Source organism: Rattus rattus, chromosome 17, assembly GCF_011064425.1.
Source record: "Rattus rattus isolate New Zealand chromosome 17, Rrattus_CSIRO_v1, whole genome shotgun sequence".
NCBI lineage: Eukaryota > Metazoa > Chordata > Mammalia > Rodentia > Muridae > Rattus > Rattus rattus.
The window spans coordinates 43,545,690-43,565,809 of NC_046170.1; the positions used below are offsets into that span (position 1 = coordinate 43,545,690).

Genomic DNA, 20,120 nt, shown 5'->3' on the forward strand with positions numbered 1-20,120 from the left:
TAATCCTTTAGCAGACATCAGAACTTGCTTTGTCCTTAGAGCATGGTCGATATTTTTGAGTGTGCACTCATGATTCATCCCGTTCACTATCGACACTGCAGTGAGGTGGAAGCAGGTCATTGAGGGAGAAAAAAAGACCAACAAGCCACAAAAAGTTATCTTTAAATCCAGCATTTCTTGTCTATCTTGTGACTTATTCAAAATTATTCTTTATCATAATTTGTTGACTGGCGCAGCGCTGAGGCTCACCCTCTGCCCACCACAGTGCTTCTCCCCAGGGTATAAAGGCTGACAAAAGTGCAGCCAATGGAAGAACCACCTCTGCCACCATCACTGCAGGAGCCCATGCTCAGTCGCTACCTGCCTGCCTGCCCACAGAAGCACAGCATATGGTTATGGTGCCCCTTTCTCCTGATACACTAAGCCACCAGAGTCTAAATTCCCTGAACCTCAAAATTCCAAGTATTATATCCAGTGCCAAGAGTCACTTGCTGCCAGTGCTAGGTTTCCTCTTCTCAATAATAAAATTATTAATTATATAATAAAAATCCTGGTTTTGTCCCCACTTCCCTCAAGGGGCAGCCACAGGAGAGACTGTCTACAGCTGCTATAGGGAGAGCTGTGCAGCTGTCCAGTACACCCACTGGGAAGAGACAGATGCAAAAGCACGATGCCTGCATGAAGCAGGAGGCCTCAGGCCTGGGGGGAGCTTCCCAGCTCTCAACTGGAGTCTTGTGCACCAGGGCTGTGTAGAGTGCATGTGGGGTAGGGGAAGGCTCTTTTGCAATCACTGATTCAGTTTTAGCAAGTCCTGGACTGTGACCACTCTTCCAGCCCCACCCAGTCTGCCACCTGGATAAAAACTTAATGTTCTTGATTCTCTTGTGTGATTCCAGTCACTAGGAGGAGGTTGCAGGCCATGAACTGTACACTCAGGACGTTGCTCATCTGCCCAGTGTACACGCCCACAAGCTCCCCAGAAGAGCCGTCAGCTGGTGTGTTGCAGCACGTGCTTCTGATGTCCCAGACGCGTACAGAGTTGTCCATGGAGGCAGAAGCAATCAGACCGCTGTCCGGGCTAAAGGCCAGACTGGTGATGCTGTCCGTGTGGCCTCTCAGTTCTTTAAAAAGTGTCCCAGAGGCCAAGTCCCACAACTTTAACCGCTGGTCCTCACCAGCAGATGCCAAGTACTTACCATTGGGAGAAAAGGAGAGGGAGAGCACGGGGCCTCGGTGACCTGTAAAAAGCCGCACTGAGTTCCCCTGCTGGGCACTCCATAGACGAACAGTTTTGTCAGTGGAGCCGGTAGCTAAGTAGTTTGAGTTGGGGTGGAATTTGACACAGTCCACATCTGCCAGGTGCCCTGCATATATCCTCAGCGGGTACGTCCGATCAAAAGACCACAGCCTGGCGGTACGGTCATGGGACCCACTGGCAAAGTACAGGCTGTAGGGGCTGATGTCCACGTCCCACACAGGGTAGGCATGTCCCTGATACAGCACAGTGTTGGTGAAGCTCCCCAGGTCCCAGTACCTGATGGACATATCTTCAGAACAAGAGAGCAGCCCTGAGCTGTCCGCGAGGAACCGTGTGCTATACACTGGGCCACAGTGTCCCCGCAGAATCTTCATTTCCGTGCCTACGTCATCGTCTTCGCTCTCCTCCTCCTCCAGAGTGTCACAAGCCAGCCGGACACGGGATGTGTCCACACGGTGGGGCTCTGACTTCAGCTTTTTGGACCGCAAGCTCCAGAGCTTTATGCAGGAGTTGTCAAACCCAGCAGCCAGCAGTTTGCTGTCAGAGGAGATCTCTGCGGTATTCAGCAGCTGCTCTGTGTTATAGAAGGCATAGAAGCAGATGGTGGTGAGGGAGGGAGGTCCATCCTTGACCCGCTTGATACTCTCCTGCAAGACCTCCAGGGCAGCCTCGTTCTGCAGGATAGGGTTGGGCACATCTGGTGGCTCCAGGCTGCTGCTTTCACTGCGGGAGGAGCCACCACTGGCATACAGCTGGTAGTCTGTCCTCTTAGCAGGCTGCACGTCCAAGTGAATGTGCACGGCGAGCACCTTGCACAGGGCAGTGTTGTTGTCGCTTTGGAGGTAGCGGATAAGGTAGTTGTAGCTATCTTCCTGGAGACGGACCACATACTTGTTGTCCAGGAATGCACGAAGCTGGAAGTTTGACAGAATATCCTGGATGGTCTGCGTGGTCTGCAGTTGTTCGATGATGTCCTTCTGACTTGCATTCTGCAGGAACATTCCATGGAAGCGGCTATAGAAGCTTTCCACGGTGCTCTTGGGGCCACTCTGGACCAGGTTGAGGTGGAGGTAGACAAAGAGAGGGTAGAGGAGAGGCATAACTTCATGGCTGTACTGGGAGTCAGAATCTGCAACGACAACAGTGACACTCAGTAACACTGGAGAAACAGGCTTCTCCTACAGCTGGATACCCCATATTTCCTGCCCATACAGGTCTAGAGTTTTAAAGTCTTCCCAATCAAACATGGAAGAGCAGACTACGAGGTTCAGTCAAGGTCGGGAGATTTGGCCATGTTTTGTGACCGCTCAGCAGCTGTGGTTAGGCCTACAGTCTAGCATCTTCTTCATTATTTAAGTCAGAGAGCCACACTTCTGAGATAGGTTCTAGTCAGACTGAGTTCTACACAAAGACTTTTATCCTGATAAGCTTCAAGTTAGAAACACAGGTATGTTCAAAATCTCCTGGTGACAAGCTAGGGGTGGTGGTTCATGCCTTTGATTCCAATGCTTGGGAGGCAGGTGGACTTCTGTGTTTGAGGTCAACGTGATCTACATAGGGCGTTCCAGGCTGCCAGAAAAAAACCTGTGTCAAGAAGTCTTCTGGGGCTGGAGAGATGGCTCAGTGGTTAAGAGCCCTGACTGCTCTTCCAGAGGTCCTGAGTTCAAATCCCAGCAACCACATGGTGGCTCACAACCATCTGTAATGGGATCTGATGTCCTCTTCTGGTGTCTGAAGACAGCAACAATGTAATATATAAAAAAAAATAAATCTTAAAAAAAAAAAAAAAAAAAAAAGCTCATTGGCTATCCAGGCTGGTTTATCCTACGCAACGATGAGAATATTCATTCAAAGATTCTACTGCTCAGTAGTGAGAAGTATAAATTAGACATTATTTTGTCACCGAGACTACTCATTAGTGGGAAACTCAAGTGTCACGACACTCTGATAAAGAATGAGTGGGGCTCTGCAGATACAGCCACCTCTACCACTGAGCCAGGCCCAACTCGCTCAGAGCCACAGCAGTGTAGACACTTGAGGGCAGCAGGGTTGGTCTTGGCAAAATCCACCTGTTACGGGGTTGGGGATTTAGCTCAGTGGTAAAGCGCTTGCCTAGGAAGCGAAAGGCCCTGGGTTGGGTCCCCAGCTCAAAAAAAAAAAACAAAAAAAAAAAAAAAAAAAAAAAATCCACCTGTTACAGCCCCTGTAACATGAATTTTACTGCCTTTAGGGTTTTACCTGTGATGAGTTTGGATTTTGCACAGAAACAGGAAAGTTTTATGTTTAGTGTAACATCTGTTCATGTTTAAGTAAGTTAAATAAAAATGTAAGCCAGTTTGTATATTCTGCAAGCCTATTAAAGAGCCACTCCACAGCAGGAAGGAGCACAGGTAACACCTAAGGTGCAGTCGTCCAAATGTGCAGCAGTGTGGCCGGCTCACCGAGAGACTGAGAGACTAAGAGACTGAGAGACGCTCAAGGAAAGCACCCTGGTCTGTGATTAAAATTACTCTACAATTAAAGATGGCTTATTGTTCCTGGGTCATCCTACAGTCATGAGGTAGACAACATCCAGGACCGGACTTCATAGGGTCCCTCCATGGTACAAGTACACCTATGGGGCTGAACTGTATCTGGTTTCCTCACTGGAAGTAAGTCAGTCAGTCAGTCAGTCAGTTTTTTTTATTTATTTATTTATTTATTTATTTATTTATTTATTTATTTTATTTATTTTTTCGGAGCTGGGGACGAACCCAGGGCCTTCTTCGCTAGGCAATCACTCTTCCATGAGCTAAATCCCCAACCGGTTTTTATTTTTTTTAAACACAGCTTTTTTTTTTTCCTTTTTTTCGGAGCTGGGGACCGAACCCATAAACACAGCTTTTAAATTTTGTTTGGAAATGATTTTTGTATATGGGTGTTCTGCCTTCATCTATGTCTGTGTATACCTGCGTGCCTGGTGCCTTCAAAGGCCAGCAGAGGGCGTGCCCTGGAACTGGAGTTATAGGTGATTGCTAACTACTTTGTGGATGCCTCGATCCAAACCTGGTGCTCTTAACCCGAGCCACTTCTCTAGACCCCAATACAGTCTTTGGAAATGATCTTTATTTGTTTTGTGTTTAAGTGTGTGTCAGGTTATGTGTGCGAAGGGCAGAAGACACCGGCAGTTTGGTCCTCTCCTGATCCGGATGTGGTGATTGTGCTCAGGTTGCCAGGTTACCCAATGGGCCACCTCTTTAGCTTTTCCTGGTTTGTTTTAACACATGGTCTCATGAAGCCTAGACTGGCTTCAAACTTGCTATGAGGATGTCCTCTGTCCTCGAACTCTCAATCTTCATGTCTCTGCCTCCCCACTATTTGCAATCTATTATGTAACACACACACACACACACACACACACACACTCTCTCTCTCTCTCTCTCTCTCTCTCTCTCTCTCTCTCTCTCTCTCTCTCTCTCGTCTCACTATGTAGCTCTGGCTGGCCTCAAACTCAGACTCCATCTGCTTCTGCGTCCTGAGTGCTAGGATGGGAAGTGTACGCCACTGCACTGCTACTAAGCCAGTGTCTGCTGATGACTCTCAATCCGTCCAGAGTAGAGAGTATTTTTTATTTCTTGTGGCCACACTGGTCCAGAAGACGTGGATGGTTTGGGCCAGCCATCTAACTTCCTCTTCACCCCACACGCAAGGATGTGGAGGTGCCCAACAGGGTAAGAGGCTCTGCTTAAGCAAATGTTTGAAAAAGCCTCACACCACTGAGTAAGAAGCAGCAAATGGAACACACATCCATGATTTTGTCTCCATGGTCATTCAATCTATGGCCCGCCTACACGACAACAGCTAACTCCATCTGACTTATGAGCACTACTCCAAGAGACAATATACATTTCACAAAAGGATACTTTGTCCATGGCTGATTTGACTTTCATTCATTCAGAGGAAGTCATAAATTACTGTGCCAAAAGCCACAGGCAAAGAGAATAGGACTCACAGCGTTCTCTATCCTTAACCCTAAGATCTAAGTCTCACAGAAATTTTGTTTGCATACAAGCACTGTGTTAAAAGTGTGGTGGTGCTTTAAAAAAATAAAAAAGTACCTGACTCTTTAAACCCTAACACTATGCTTGTGACAGAATATGCTATCTGACTTCTTAAAAAGTACTCACCAGTGAGAAAGTTCCTCAGTCGTCCAAACTGTACTTCATATTGCTGGGGTTCTGCCTGGCAAGGGGCTGCAGACACCGCATTGGCACAACCAGATTCTGATTGGACTAGAGAGGAAGACACATGAGACAAGAGGCAGGAAAGCAGTTCCTATCCACCACACAGCAGGACGGACAGAGGGCACAGAGCACAGGAGAATCTCTCAGTAAGACTCGAGGGTCCTGACAGACTGGGACAGGCTGCTAACACCCCTTGTCTTCCTTCTCTTCTGATATCCCATAATACTAGGCAGAGACCTGAACAGCTTAAGTGAAGAGAAGACATGCATGCAACATTCCTGAGATTTTTCTGAAAATGTCTAGCTTCTGTTAACATGGTACATACACGTGCTATGGCCTGGGTTTGTCAATCTAAGAGACAGGTCATGCCTCCAGAGGATCCAAGTTCAAGTCCCAGCACCCATGACAGCTCACAACTGTCTGTAATCTAGTGCCAAGTGACTTGATCACACCCCCCCACCCCCTGGCATAAATGCAGGCAAAACACCAATGCACATAGAAAAAAAAAATTCAAAATGTTCTTTCTCCCTGAGCAGCATTTTCTTAGCTCAGTGCTATGCTATGGATGTTGAGGGAGAAGCGTCTCTCCCAGGGCCTACTGCCCCTGGATGCGAAAGGCGGCACAGCACGCAGCACGGATGATGGGAGTGTGGGGCACCACTTAGCATGGCACGAATAGTTTCCCACAGAGTATCCTGGTCAGGGCAGGTTAGAGACCAGTACACTGCTGCTCACTTGCCTTCCTAGGGAATGGGGAATGAGGCTGGCTGTAGTGTTCTGGGAAGCTAGCACAAGGAAGAAGCCTGGGGTCTCGCTCTTTGGAACGCAAACATGCCCTTTCTTTTTCTGAGAGGGTCACCATATGTAGCCCCAGCTGACCTGGAAATTTCTTTCTTTTTTCTTTTTTTCTCCTTATGCTGGAATTACAGGAGTGTGTCATCACACCTGGCCTGAGTTTATGCTTCCTAAAAGAAACGTAAGCTTTCTGCACAACACACTGAAGAGTCTACACTATGCTGCTCTCGATTCCTACTGTAACTTTAAGGTAAACTTTCACATCACATTCAGAGACACGGATGCTCTGCAAATGAAGAAAGATGTTCTCAAATTCCTTGTAGCAGGCACCCACTTAGGTGGTACAGACCTTGACTTCCAGATGTTATCTTTATAGTGTCCTGAAGAAAATGTCCTATCTAGCTACTACATTATAGATAGAGGGATATTAGTGGATACAGTAGAACAGAAGGAGTCAAACACAGTGTACAGAAGAGGAGGTGTTAAGAAGAGGTCTGCTCTCCAGAACGCAGAGGTAACTAGAGCAGGCAGTCAAAATCCTTCCAATTCCTGGTCACCTCAGACAATGCTGGTTCTAACTTGGGCCCTCTAACTATATTGAACACCTAATCATTGTTCTATAATCTATTTCCAGATCTCACATGTCCTCTAACCCGATAGTGGAGTGTTCCTTATGGTTCCTAGTCTGGCTTAGACCTCACTCTATATTCCAAACTGGTCTCAAACTAATGGCAGCTCTTCCACTTTGGCCTCCCAAGTGCTGGGATTAAAGGTAGGAGCCATCATGTTCAGTTCTAAGAATCTTGGAGGTGCTTACTAGACCAGCCATCAAGCTATAGTGTACACCCACAGCACAGGCCTGACTCCCAGGAGCAAGGTTCTATGCTAGCAGAGAGGACCTGTTCAAGACACTCAGGGTCTTGTAGGGTAAAGAAGTTGCACTACTTGGGTGCACATAAAACAGTCTGGATGCTGAGGAAGGAAACACTCTAGCTAGGGGCTCCAGAAATTCAGTGAGCATAGTTTTGAGGGACAGGAAAGGCCTAGAGACCAGTGCCCCTCAAAGCTGCTCACTAAGGCTTGGTAGCCTACTCTTTGCTGAGAATCCATGTGGGCATTAACAGCTCCTGTTCCAGGCCAGCCATAGGACCCTGATACCTGTGAGGTTGGCCGCCATCTCCTCAGGGGTCTGTGAGAGTCTCAGGCCTTGCTTCAAAGGGCCTTCTGAGTCCACGTACTGCCGGCGTTTGAGGTAGCAGGACACTGCCACCTGAACCTGCTCCGTGCGCACTCGTTTCATGACCTATGAAGAAGGAACACAGGAGGCAAGTGTAAGGGACAGATAGCAGAGGTGTCACAAGCTGGAAAGATAGACACTGAGTTACCCAGTGAGGACACAGTCTGGGTCCCCTAATTGTAAACCCTCATTTTCCTTCATTTTATCTGTTTTTTTCCAAAGGCCATAAAGCCAGCTTCTTGGACAGAAACAGCAGGGGTAGCACACCCACATTATTCTCAAATACACTGTCATTCAACCAGTGGTCCTCGCATGTAGCAGGCAGGCCCAGTTCAATCTTAGGCCATTTCTGTTGCTCTGTCAGAGCTGCTGTTAGCAGCATAAGAGCCAGTGCAGTACAAGCTCAAGTAGGAGGCAGCATCAGATAAAGGCCCGAGATGCCCAGACACTGGGTAAGCAGACGCTGACGAGCTGAGGACCCAGCAACGGGAGGTTTGTGTGGCTCTAGGGTGGGTCCCAGAGCCTTGCACAAGTCAGTAAGCACCCAACCAGTGAGCTGCACTGCACCCATCCTTCTTTCCCCCTTTCTTTGAGACAGTGTTGGTTGATTTGTAGGTCAGTGTGACCTTAAACTCAGAGATCCTGCCTGCTTCTGCCTTCCAAGTACAGGGATTAAATAATGGTGCAACCATATCCAGGGCACAGTTCTTAACAGTCAAAAAAAAAAAAAGATGATGCCCACCAGTCACAGTGGCACTAGGGAGCCAGGGTAGCCTGGCCTACACAGAGAAACCTTCTCTCCAAACAAAGAAAATGGTGTCACCTGAAGTTGAGGATTTAAGCAATGTGTTTCCATCTTAATTAAAACATTTGTAATTATTCAATCAAATCACAGACGCAGAAAGGAGAAACATGAAAGGGTAGCTGGGCCATGTGTTGACATGAGTTACATAAGTTGTTAAGAAAGAAAAGTGGGGGTTGGGGATTTAGCTCAGCAGTAGAGCGCTTGTCTAGCGAGCGCAAGGCCCTGGGTTCTGTCCCCAGCTCCGGAAAAAAAAAAAAAAAAAAAAAAAAAAAAAAAAAAAAGAAAAAGAAAGAAAGAAAAGTGGGAGAACCTGAGCAAGACAAATTACTTTTCAAAATAATCTAAGTTCACTTGAGGCTTTTAAAAGTGAGTGAAAGGAGGTATTTTCTGTCACTACCAAATCTATAATGAACAGGAACATGTACAATTGTCATGGTGTTGAACAGTGCTTTGCCAGAAAACTATAGCAGAGATGACCAAGGGCAACAAGATGAACTTCTTAGGTCCACTTGTGCCCGCCTCAGTTCCAGCTGCACAGTGTCCTCCTCTCTCCAGTGGATCCTGCCTCAGGACCAGTTCTCCACTTCCCTAGTGCAACTTCCCTCCACTTTCTTTCACTGCCTCATGGTCCACTCTGCCCCTTAGTGCGTTTTAAAAGAGAAGCTTGGCCAGACAGACTGCTCGGCAGGTGCTAGAACTTGCCACGAGGACTAAGGAGCTGAGATTAATGCCTAGAGCCATGTAGGTGACACACAACTGGCATGCCCCTCTGGATTAAAGCTAAAAGCCGAAGAAAAGTAAACCCCTTGTTGGAGGAGGGAGATGGGCCTATAGTAACCCCTCGCTCACCTCTGTAACCAACCCTAACAATGATACACACTGCTGAGGCAGCAAACACCACTACCAAACCAATCCTTCAAAAACTCCTGCAGGCACCAGAGAAGAGCGGAAAGCAGCAGAGGAGACCAAGGCAATCAGTGGGGTTGAAGAGGGCGGTGAGGACCTGAGCATCTGTATGAAAACCATCATGTTTTAGGAACCCCACTCCCATTAGTCAGGTTCTCTAGAGTAACAGCTCTTACAGAATAAACCTCTCCCAATATAGAGAAAACAGGATTTATTAGAAAGGCTTACAGCCTGTGGTCTAACTAATCCAACAATGACTACCTATGAATGGAAGGTCCAAAAATCCAGTAGTTGGTCAGCAGAAGATGCGGCCTAGGTTAGAGGTGTGTATTCCCACCTCAGAGATGTGGATCTTACCACTTCGAATGACCTCACAGGCATGCACAGCCGTTTTTGGGTTTTAACTAACTCAGAAATAACCGTAATCACACACCCATAATGCTTTATGCCACTGTAAATATTAAACAGCCATCAGATTTTCTTCTCTAGGATCAAAACGTGTTGTCCATTCTAAAATGCACACAACAGTCACAGATACTCACGCCTGTCAAAGCAGCCTTCTTTAAACCAGCGGCCACCTCTCCCAGTGCGGCACAGCCCGGCCCTGCCCACTCACACAGCTGCACAGGGCTCCATCTGACTGCTTAGGGTGTGTTTAGTGTTCAGCGTCACTATATGGACCAGCCTTCTACTTTGAAAATCACTTACACTAAAAAAAAAAAAAAATAGTGAAAATTTCATCTTTTTCAGCCAGGTAGTAGTGGTGCACACCTTTAATTCCAGCACCCGGGAGATAGAAGCTGAGGGACCTCTGAATTCCAGGTAAGCTGGGACTACACAGAGAAATTCTGTTTCAAAACCTAAAAAGTTATCTTTACAGGTCTGTTAAAAAAAATTAAAATGTGTGTGCGTGTTCTGCCTGCATGCGCGTCTATTCACAGCATTTGTGCCATTGGATCCCCTGGAACTAGAGTCACAGATGGCTGTGAGCTGTCACATGGGTGCTGGGAATCACCCTCTGGAGGAGCATTCAGTACCCTTCCCTGCTGCACTCTTTCTCCAGCTGTTATTTTTTTGTTAAATACCTTTCAAGACTTTACCTCTCTCATCCACCTATAATTCCTTGCAGTGTGTTGTGCATGGATACATTTTCCCTGGTTACTTGGCTAACACACTGCTTCCAGAGTTAATGTCTTGTTCCTTCTAAACTGATTTATGAGATACTCTGAGACCAATCCTCCAGTATCTCCAGTCACACAGCCACACAAACAGGGGAGGTGGAGGCACAGACAGAGCATGTATGTAACAAACAAAATGTTCCCGACTATTAGGGTTCATAACAGTCCACGTCTTACCAATCTGACACAAATAGTATCTCTTGTCCACATGAAACAGTAACAAGGCCATGAACACGCTTAACATGATATAAACTATTCCTAGTCCGATCACACACACACACACACACTTGTAAATTTACATCGGAGCAATGTCCCTTGGGAACATTATCTTAGTATCTCAACTTAAATACCGACTGGTGTTAAAGAAATTAGAAAAAAGCACAAATAGCTATACAAATGTGTTCTTAAAACAATACAGAAGCATTCATAGAACTTTATAATCCTTGTTTCTGCAGCTGGTCAGGTGGCCTTAGATGGCATTAACTCCCTTCCTCTACTACCCATTCTGTATTTCCTTCACCCCCTACAAGCACCTCAGCAGGTCTTTGCTCTTTTCCTGGAGGAGTGGCCCACACCTTCATTCCTGGTGGGTCTGTGTCCTTTGTAATGGCTATTCCTGGTTGTCAACTTGACTATATCTGGAATGAACTACAATCCAGAATTGGAGGGCTCACCTGTGATCCTGAGGCTGGAAGACACAAGTTTCTGACCTAGATCTTAGCATGGAGATCTTGAGGCATAGCTTAGGCCTAGGCAAGGTTGGACACACCTTTAATCCCAGGAGACTAAGGCAAGGAGATGAGTTCAAGGTCAGCTGGTGGTACACACCTTAATCTGGGCCACACCTGCTGGAGATCCACAAAAGGACATTGGAAGAAGAAGATTGGCTCTTCTTTGCTTGCATTTACTTGCCAGCACATCTGTTGTAATCTACTTAAACAACCAGCCTTGGACTTCCCATCCACAGCTGACCGTTGTTGGGGTAGTTAGGCTACAGACTAAGTCTAAGACAACAAATTCCCCCTGACCCAGGGTGGGGGGTGGTGATGGGCGAACCAAACATACAGTAACTGACTCCATGACTCTGTCCTACTGTGGCACAAACAGGAGAGTCAAGACTTCCAGCCCTGCCTGTATCATCCTATACCTGCTCTGATGCTTTCCACAGTGCCCAGTGTTAAACCCTGCTAAACTAATCCAATTCTACATTTCAAAAACCAAGACCTTCCACAGTTCCCACTGTAAGCTTAGTGACATGGAGCTGCACACACGTACCCAGGTTGAGTCACAAGCATTCCCATCAAGCCCTTCTGTTGTTTTTCAAGACAGGGTGTCTCTGTGTAGCTCCGGCTATCCTGGAACTTAAGAGATCCTCCTGCCTCTGCCTCCTGAGGATTGGGATTAAAGGTTTGCACTACCACTGAGGCTCCAATTGAAAGGAAAATTATACAGATTTAACGTTTAAAAATATGAAGTTAAAAGAGTAAGTTTCAAAATTCACAACCTCAGGGCTAAACACTGTGAAAACCAAGTCCAGGCAGCCCTGCCCTGCCGCTAGAACTAACAGACCATAAAAGGAAAGGAATGCAGAACAGACCAGGAGTACCGGATCTGACTCACAGGCCACCTGGCAGGAAGAGATAAGCCCCCAGCCCCCGACATTCAGGACGCCCCAAACCTGCCAATGTGTGTAGCTATACCTTATTACCTCATCATGTGAAATAGCCAATCATATGTGAACATGTCTATGTGCCTCGTTTGAATCCACCAATCCCCGTAACTATGCATCTGCTTCTGTACGCCCGCTTCTGCTTCCCCAAACCCTATAAAAGCCCCATGCTGGAGCTGCTGGGCTCGCAAGTCCTTCGAAGAGACTGTGTGCCCGAAGGTACCTGTGTTTTCCAATAAACCCTCTTGCTGATTGCATCCGAGTGGCCTCGGCTCAGTCATTGGGCGCTTGGGGTCTCCTCCTGAGGGAAAGGTCCTCTCCGGAGGTCTTTCACAACCAAGCCCTTCTAACAGGAAAACCCTGCCTGTGAGATACAGGCAACCAGGGAGAACAGACTGGAGATTGTCTTCAAGATAGGACAATACATACGTGTCTGCAGATGAGGGGAAAGATGCTCTAGCTGTTAAAGAAACGAGAGAAATGTACTGTGGCCCAGACCTGTAACCCTAGCATGTGGAGGAAGTGAAAGGCAAAGCACAAAGACTGGCCTAGGGCTACAAAAAATTGAGTTTAGCTTTGTCTAAACAAAGCTGGGCGTGGTGATGCATGCCTTTAGTCCCAGCACTCAGGAAGCCGAGGCAGGTGGGTCACTGTAAATTCAAGGCCAGCCTGCCCTACAAGTCCAGGACAGTCAGGGTTGTCACACAGAGAAACCCCACCCTAAACCAAACATTTAGCTACATTTAGCATTGAGAGAAGTTTGTAAACACTGACAGAAGAACTTACCCCCAATTAACTGCCTGGTTAGGATTGTTTGAATGCAACTACCTTTACTCTCAAGGACTCTCCCTGAGGACAGGTGAGTCAGCTTCTGGGCCAAAGACCTCAAGGCAGAAATTCAGCAGGAACTGTGTTTATAGCCCATGTGAAACACAAAATACCATAGGCATGATTCAACCGGCTTAGCTGGTTCTATTCCGATGCACACATTTCAAGCAAAAGAATGAAAGAATGCCTCAGAGAAACTGGATTTCCATGGTAAGATGTCCATAAATGGGCATGTGTATGTGTCCTCAAGCCGTGTGTACACCTTAAAATAGATCCCAGTCTCCTAAGACTCAGATGAGATACCTGCCCATTTTCCAGTGAACATAATAAAGCACTAATAAAATGCAGGGTCTTGGATATAATTATTCAAGCTTTTGTTTAAATTTCAAGGCTTCTCAGTTTTCGGTTCACACAAAACTGATAGCAAATGCCCTTCTCCTGTATCTTAATGGTGGCTTCCGTTTCAGGAACACTCCACAAAGCAGCAGCGTCAAGCCTTGACCACTCCAAGTAGCAACCAGGAAGGAAAAGCTGCTGACTCCTCCCACACTTCCCAGTATGAGAAGGGCCTCCCTGTTGGAGCAGGGCCTGGTAACCCCAGTCCATCAGGATATGCTGTATCTCAGCCTCATCCACTTACTATCAAGTACAGTAGGCAGGAAATACCAAGTCTAAGACCAGCAAGTACTCAGCCCTGTGAAGTGCCAAGACACTACTATATAGACACAAGTCACTCCTTTCGCATGGAAGCTTCATGAATGAGTTCAATGTAAATCCAGGGAATCTAACTTCTACACAACCCATAAGTTAGCTTGATAAGAGTTGTTGACTATGGGCCAGCTTTGAGGGTATGAAGAGCTATTTTTCCTAATTGTGAACTCATGCTTTAAAAAGTCTGGAATTAGGGTTTGGGGATTTAGTTCAGTGGTAGAGCGGTCCTGGGTTCAATCCACAGCTGGTGGGGGGGGGGTCTAAAACTTTATACTTTTGTTTGAGATGCCATGTAAAATACCTAAGGTACTCAAGTTCTCCTCTCCCCATCTTTTTTGTTTTGCTGGTTGGTTTCATTTTTTCACAGGATCTCACATAGCCCAAGTCAGTTCTCTCTGAAGATGTCCTTGAACTTGGGATGTCCAGGCCTCACGTCAATACTGGATAACAGGCATGTGCCATCCCATGGAGCAAGGTCACCTAAGTGGACACCCAAAAGTCTAGAACTCCCACTGTCACACAGTGTATTCAATTAGCTTTGTGGGATGTGAGTCGAAGGTGAAGTAAGTGTTACACACTGTAGAGTTTTAGCTGTGTCTCACATCATTAAACTCTGACTTTCCCTCAGACCCTGTCTCATGTATCCAGGCTGACTTCACATTTACTGCAGGTAACCAGAGAAAGGCCTTGAACTTCTGATCCCATCTCTACCTCCAAACATGACTGCCTTTCAAAGGGAATCTTTGCTCAGACACAGCAATAAGCTTCAACTGTAGTTGTGCTTTCTCCTGAAGTTTTCTTAAGGAATAAAAGAACTTGTAAATGAGGCCTATAACCCGGGCTCAGGATGAAATGGACAAACCAGGGGTTTTAGTGGTGGTGGCGGCTATGAAGTTTATATTTAGGAACCACAAAACATGGACAACATCAGAAGCTGATTTCTTGGGCTGGATAGACAGCTCAGAGGTGTTCTTCCAGAGGACATGAATGAGTTCAATTCCTAGAACCCACATGGCAGTTTACAACTGTGTGCAATTCTAGTCTCTGGGGCTCTGCCACTCTATTCTGGTCTTCAAGGGCACTACATATATGTGGTATGTAGAGCTTATTAACATAAAATCTCAAAAGGGAGAAAAAGGCTGATTTTTTTTATCACCTTCAAGATTTCCATATTTTTTCTGGTTAACAAATTTTGTCTACAACATCCCAGCCTAGTGGTTCCACACCAGTCTCCTTATCCAGCTGACTCTGCTCAGCCACAATGAGCTGCTACTCAAGACTGCGAGTCCTCACCTTCTGTCTTAATCTATCTTTTGTTCATGCTCTCATGATGGGCTAGACACTGCTCAACTTGTCCTCAGAGACAACTGGGCAATGCTCTTACCTCAGCTTCCGGAGTGCTGAGAGTGTAGGTCTGAACCACGCATAACTCCTGGCCAACTTAATGGTGCTACTAGTCAGTCTCGTAAGATACTTTGCCCCTTGTAAGAAATCTCTTAATTTCTTTTGAAATTTCTTTCTAAAAAGAATCATTTGTTCTTCCTACTAACAGCACAACACATTTCTTAACTAGACTATCTCAACATTCACCTATCTCTAAATAAGTTCCCTTGTCACAATGAAGTCTCTCTATACTCACTACTACTCCCCAGATGATAGTCCACTAGACAGAAGGGTTTTTGTTTGTTAGCTCTGGCTGGCCTGGAACTTGCATTGCTAGACCATGCAGCTCTTCAACATAAATAGATCTACTTCTGGGTGCTGGGTTAAAGCTGTGGGACACCATGCCAAGTGGGAGGGTTTTCTTAGGTGCACACCCATAATTTCAATCCCAGGGAAAACCAAGGCCAAGAGTGGCGCTGAGGCCAGTAGGAGGATACAGACACAGGCAGCCATGGGGAGACACTGGAGAAGACAGGGATGTGGAATGGCTTGTGATGATGCCCTTTAATTCACTACCCAGGAGGCAGAGACAGGTAGATCTCTGGGGGGTTAAGCACAGGTTGGTCTACATAGCAAGTTCTAGAACAGCCAGGGCAAAACAACCCCCATCTCAAAAAGAAAAGGCAATGCAGAACAGAGAGTATTTTCATATTCTGTAGAAACTTTACACTGTGAAAAGGATCTGGTGCACAAGGTCATTAATGTTAGTTTGTCCTGAGCTAACCCTCAGCTCAGATGCTCCTGGAAGCGTACAGAGTGGAGACCAGCAGAACCTAACGTAACCCTGCATTTCTTTCTTTTCTTTAAAAAAGATTTGTTTATTTAATACATGTAAGTAAGCCATTGCTGTCTTCAGACTCACCGATGGTTTGCGTCACCACGTGGTTGCTGGGAATTGAACTCAGGATCTCAGAAAGAGCAGTCAGTGCTCTTAACCGCTGGGCCATCTCTCCCCCCCCAACCCTGCATTTCAAGAAGCAACGCCTGCACTCAAACACCCACAGAATGAGAGAAGAGGAAGAGATGAGGAGAGAAGCTTCAGCACCCTAAGGCTCAGAAATGTGGCTGACCAAAGGGTCCAGACTGAGCTCTGGAGTGAATGACATGTTGTCTCCAACACCCTCCTCTCCTTATATAATCTGCTGTCTGGAGCTGGGATTTAAGACACACTATGACTCTCTGCTTTCTCAGACTGATAACACTGATTAAAGCAATATTAAGATTTAGCTCCTATCCTTCCTTCTTCTGAAGGGACAGGTAGCATGAACTGTATTCTGATCTGACAGTTTGAGCGCTGTTTGGTTTCCGCCTGGACTTCTTTTAGGCTTTTGGCCTTTTGGAATTTCTAGGAGCCAGGAACGCCACAAGCATCTTATTTCTACATGAATACTGTCTCTAGAGCTCGGGGAAGAGAAGGTCTATTTTCTTGGTTACCTTTCTATTGCTAATGAAGGGAAACCATGACCAAAGCAACTTATAAAAGCAAGTATTTTGGTGGTGGTGGTGGTGGTAATGTGTTCAAACAGGGTTTCTCTATATAGCCCTGGATGTCCTGGAATTAGCTTTGTAGACCAGGAGGTCCTCAAACTCACGATTTACCTGCCTCTGTCTCTTGAGTGCTGGGATTAAAGATGTGCACCACTACCACTGATGCTCACTACCGTCGTCACCATCACCGCCACCGCCACCACCACCACCACCGGGCAAAAGCAAGCATTTAAGGGGGGGCCTGCTTCCTATTTCAGAGGGTAGATCCACGAGTATCACGGTGAGGAGCAAGGCAGCAGACAAGCGAGGCACGGCACTGGAGCGGTAGCTGAAAGCTTACATCTTATTCACAAGTTGGAGGCACAGAGAGACTAGACCTGGCATGGACTTTTGAAATCTTAAAGCCAACCCTCAGTGATACATCTCCAAGAAGGCAACGCCTCCTAATCCTTCCCCAAAGAATGTCATCAAGGCACCAAACATGCAAGCCATGCCGGCATGGTTAATCCCTTATTGTGGCGATATACGGCTTCACTTACTCAGGAGGCGGGCAACCCTGGTCTACATAGTGAGTGACAGTATAGCCAAGGCTATGTAAACAAGGTAACCCCTCCCATACACACACAAAACCACAAGTTAGTCTATGGGGGGCAACACCATTCAAAACACCATTATGTAAAAGTTCATTGACATAGAAGGCATACTGTATCAAACTGTGCTACAACTGTCTACACACATCTGAAACCCCAGTGGACTAAGCCACTCTACATTACTGGGGCATATTCTTAACCTGAGCACTAAGGAGGCTAGACAGGAACTGTTGCAAGTGAGTCCCAGGCCATATATAATTGGCTTTCCAAAGCATTTTATCTTACCTACCAGGTCACCATAAGTAAGATTTTTTTGGGAGAGGTGGAGGTGGGGGGTAGGCAATAGGGATGAAGCCTAAGGCTTTCCACAGTAGCCAAGCCATCCTCAGTCTTCAGCGCTTCTTATTCAAATCCACATGTGCTCTCCTTGCTGGAAGTCTCAGCCCAAGCTATCGATAGATAAGCACTTTCTCATTCCCCTTTTACAATCCCCCACCCCGTCAGAGTTTTTGCTATGTAGCCCATGATAGCCTACCTAAACTCTGTACCTAGTCAGCCTGACCCTGAACTTACTAACCCCTTGCTATGGCCTGTTGCACTAGGACCACAAGAACAAACCACCATTTCCAGATTAGTTCGTATTTTACCTCTGGTCTGTACCTATGTCTCTGAGACATAACCCCAGCAATCAATTCTCAGTGAACATTTATTTTTGTTGTTTATATAACTGATTTGGTGAGATTGAATCAAAGTTCCAAACCCACACCACTGGCTTGCTCCAGCCTGGCGTGCTCTCCTGAAGACTGAGCTGCCTGGTAGGGAGACCGCAACATGGGGTAACACCATCTAACCACAGGGAGACGTCGCAGAGAAACCAGCCTTGCAACTTGGTACACGACATACACAAAAATACAGTTTTTAGGAAATACTGTCTAGAACAACCTGTATCTTCATGTTTTGTTTCAGCATTCTCTAAGCTTTGAAATCCAGATTAAAAATTTCTGTACTAAGCTAGACACAGAAGGGATGGCCTTTTCTACTTCTACCCAGCCCCACATTACCACAGGCCTTCTTCCCAAAAAGCCAATGTTATCAGTTTAAAACTCACCAGTTTAAAACTCACTGCTTTCACTGGAGGATAGAACATAAAACCTACCCATGTCATTTCCAGGTTGCACTGATCTGCTGTTTACCCACTAGAACAATCTTTGTTCTCACTTTCTGGGGTTTCCTCACCTTTTACATAGGCTTTGGCCAATCCCTCTCCTTTGGAGGCACCCTCACAAATGCTCACCTGGTGTGGACAAATCTTGATGCTCAGTCTGGCTATCTCTTCCTCCCATGGCTTCTTGGTCTTTGCCCTTCTACTCTCGGAGCCTGGAACACCATCACAGTCCATGTCATAGTACTGTTGCCTGCACTGCCATTGTTACCTGATGTTTACTCAACATTCCACGGCTAAGCAAGACACCATCTTAAGTACTTCCCACAGACCATCTGCCTTTACCCTATAGGCAGGTAAACTCTTCAGGTGAAAAAAGCTGAGGTCCATAGTAGTCAGACAACTTGCCCATGTAGTCATGTAGTTCCTGGATGGGAACGCAGTCCTGTGATACAGTGTCTGAACCTGCACCCTATGCTCCACTGATCCTACACTGGACTCCTAAGAGAGCACAGGGGCCTACGCACGCTCTCTGATGCTTATTCCAACTGAGAGCCTGGAAGTTCACCAGCTGACACGCTGATGGCTATGTGGAAGGCTGGAAGCGTGACTTCACATAGTGTTCAGTGAGCAGTGCTGGTGTTACACAAGATCAAGCTAAAACAAGTCAAAAAGAAAAAAAGCAAAGTCCCCTCTTTTGTCACCCGATGCCGTTCATAGATTCTAACATACAGTGAAGACTAACAAAAGCAACCAATTACTAAGCAGTCAGAAGGGGTCTTCGCCTGTCTTCAGTGGCAGAAGCACACATGAATCTCACAGGTGGAAGAGACTGTCCCAAAACACACGAACCTAATTTATTACTGATGGCAAATACTGAAAGCACAAACTGACTTTTCGGTTTTTCCGTTTTAATATTCGCTTTATAGTTCATAAAACAAGGCTCACGAGTGTGAGTGTGTGTATTTAGACCAAGTCTCACTCTGTCGCAGAACTCACTTCGTACACCAGGCTGGCCAACAATAAATTCGCAGCAATCTTTCTGCCTCAGCCTACAGAGTGTTGGGATTACGGAGTGCGCCACCACTACCAGCTGAGTGTCGTTTTAAATTACCATCCCATTTTACGGGAGAAACCGAGGCAAGCATGCCAGCTGCACGGCTGCAACTCTTAAGTCTCCGCGGTCACCAACCCCATCCGTGACACTCAGCCCCTCAGAGTTTAAGTAGCCAAGAAGTCTGTAACCTGGGAGAAGGCGGACTCCCTTCCTACTTCACTTTCCAAAAGGGCGGGCCGGGCTGGAGCGGACTCCCGGCAGAGACCATCCACCTGCGGGTCAGGGTCCCGGCCAGGGGGAACTCACCTCTCGACGCCGGAGCCAGAGCGCCAGCGAGGTCCGCCGGGCTGCGTTTCCCGGCGGCAGCCGCCGCGAGCCGTCCGTCCGCTGCCCACTTCCGCCGAGCGCCCTCGTGAGCTCGCACAGTTGGCTCCGCGCGAGGGCGCCCGGCGGGGCCGCGGGGTCTCCGGGCGCGTGCAGCCGGGGCCGCCACGTGCGGGGTCGCTCTAAACCGCGCGCGCGCGCGCGAGGAGGCCGGGACTTCGCAGAGACGCGCGCGCGCGCGAGCGAACGAGCCGCTCGCCCGAGGCCCCTCCCCGCGTCCCCTCCCTCCCCCGTCCGCGCCCCGCCCGCACTCACTGAACATCCCAGGCGGCTCCGCTGCCCCGCCGCCGCCCCGGCACCGGCTGCTTCCGTATCAGTTGCCCGCCGCAGGACTCCGTACCGCGGTCCGCTAGCCGGGTCCCCGCGCCCTACGTCCTGCCGCGCCT

The 20,120-nt window shown here is 47.3% G+C and overlaps 1 protein-coding gene across 2 annotated transcripts; it reads right to left on the reverse strand.

Annotated features, from left to right (window-relative positions):
* Positions 1-222: 222 nt before the first annotated feature.
* Positions 223-20,088, reverse strand: Taf5l (TATA-box binding protein associated factor 5 like). Of its 2 annotated transcripts, none has more exons than XM_032887416.1 (4): positions 19,990-20,088; positions 7,435-7,579; positions 5,425-5,529; positions 223-2,387 (listed from the first exon to the last, which is right to left on the reverse strand). In XM_032887416.1, the coding sequence occupies exons 2-4, from the start codon at positions 7,574-7,576 to the stop codon at positions 865-867; spliced, it is 1,770 nt and encodes a 589-aa protein (XP_032743307.1). In that variant the 5' UTR covers positions 7,577-7,579; positions 19,990-20,088; the 3' UTR covers positions 223-864. The 2 variants fall into 2 exon arrangements, with proteins under 2 accessions (XP_032743307.1, XP_032743308.1); XM_032887417.1 differs by lacking the exon at positions 19,990-20,088 and adding an exon at positions 19,657-19,894.
* Between the last annotated feature and the right edge of the window lie 32 nt (positions 20,089-20,120).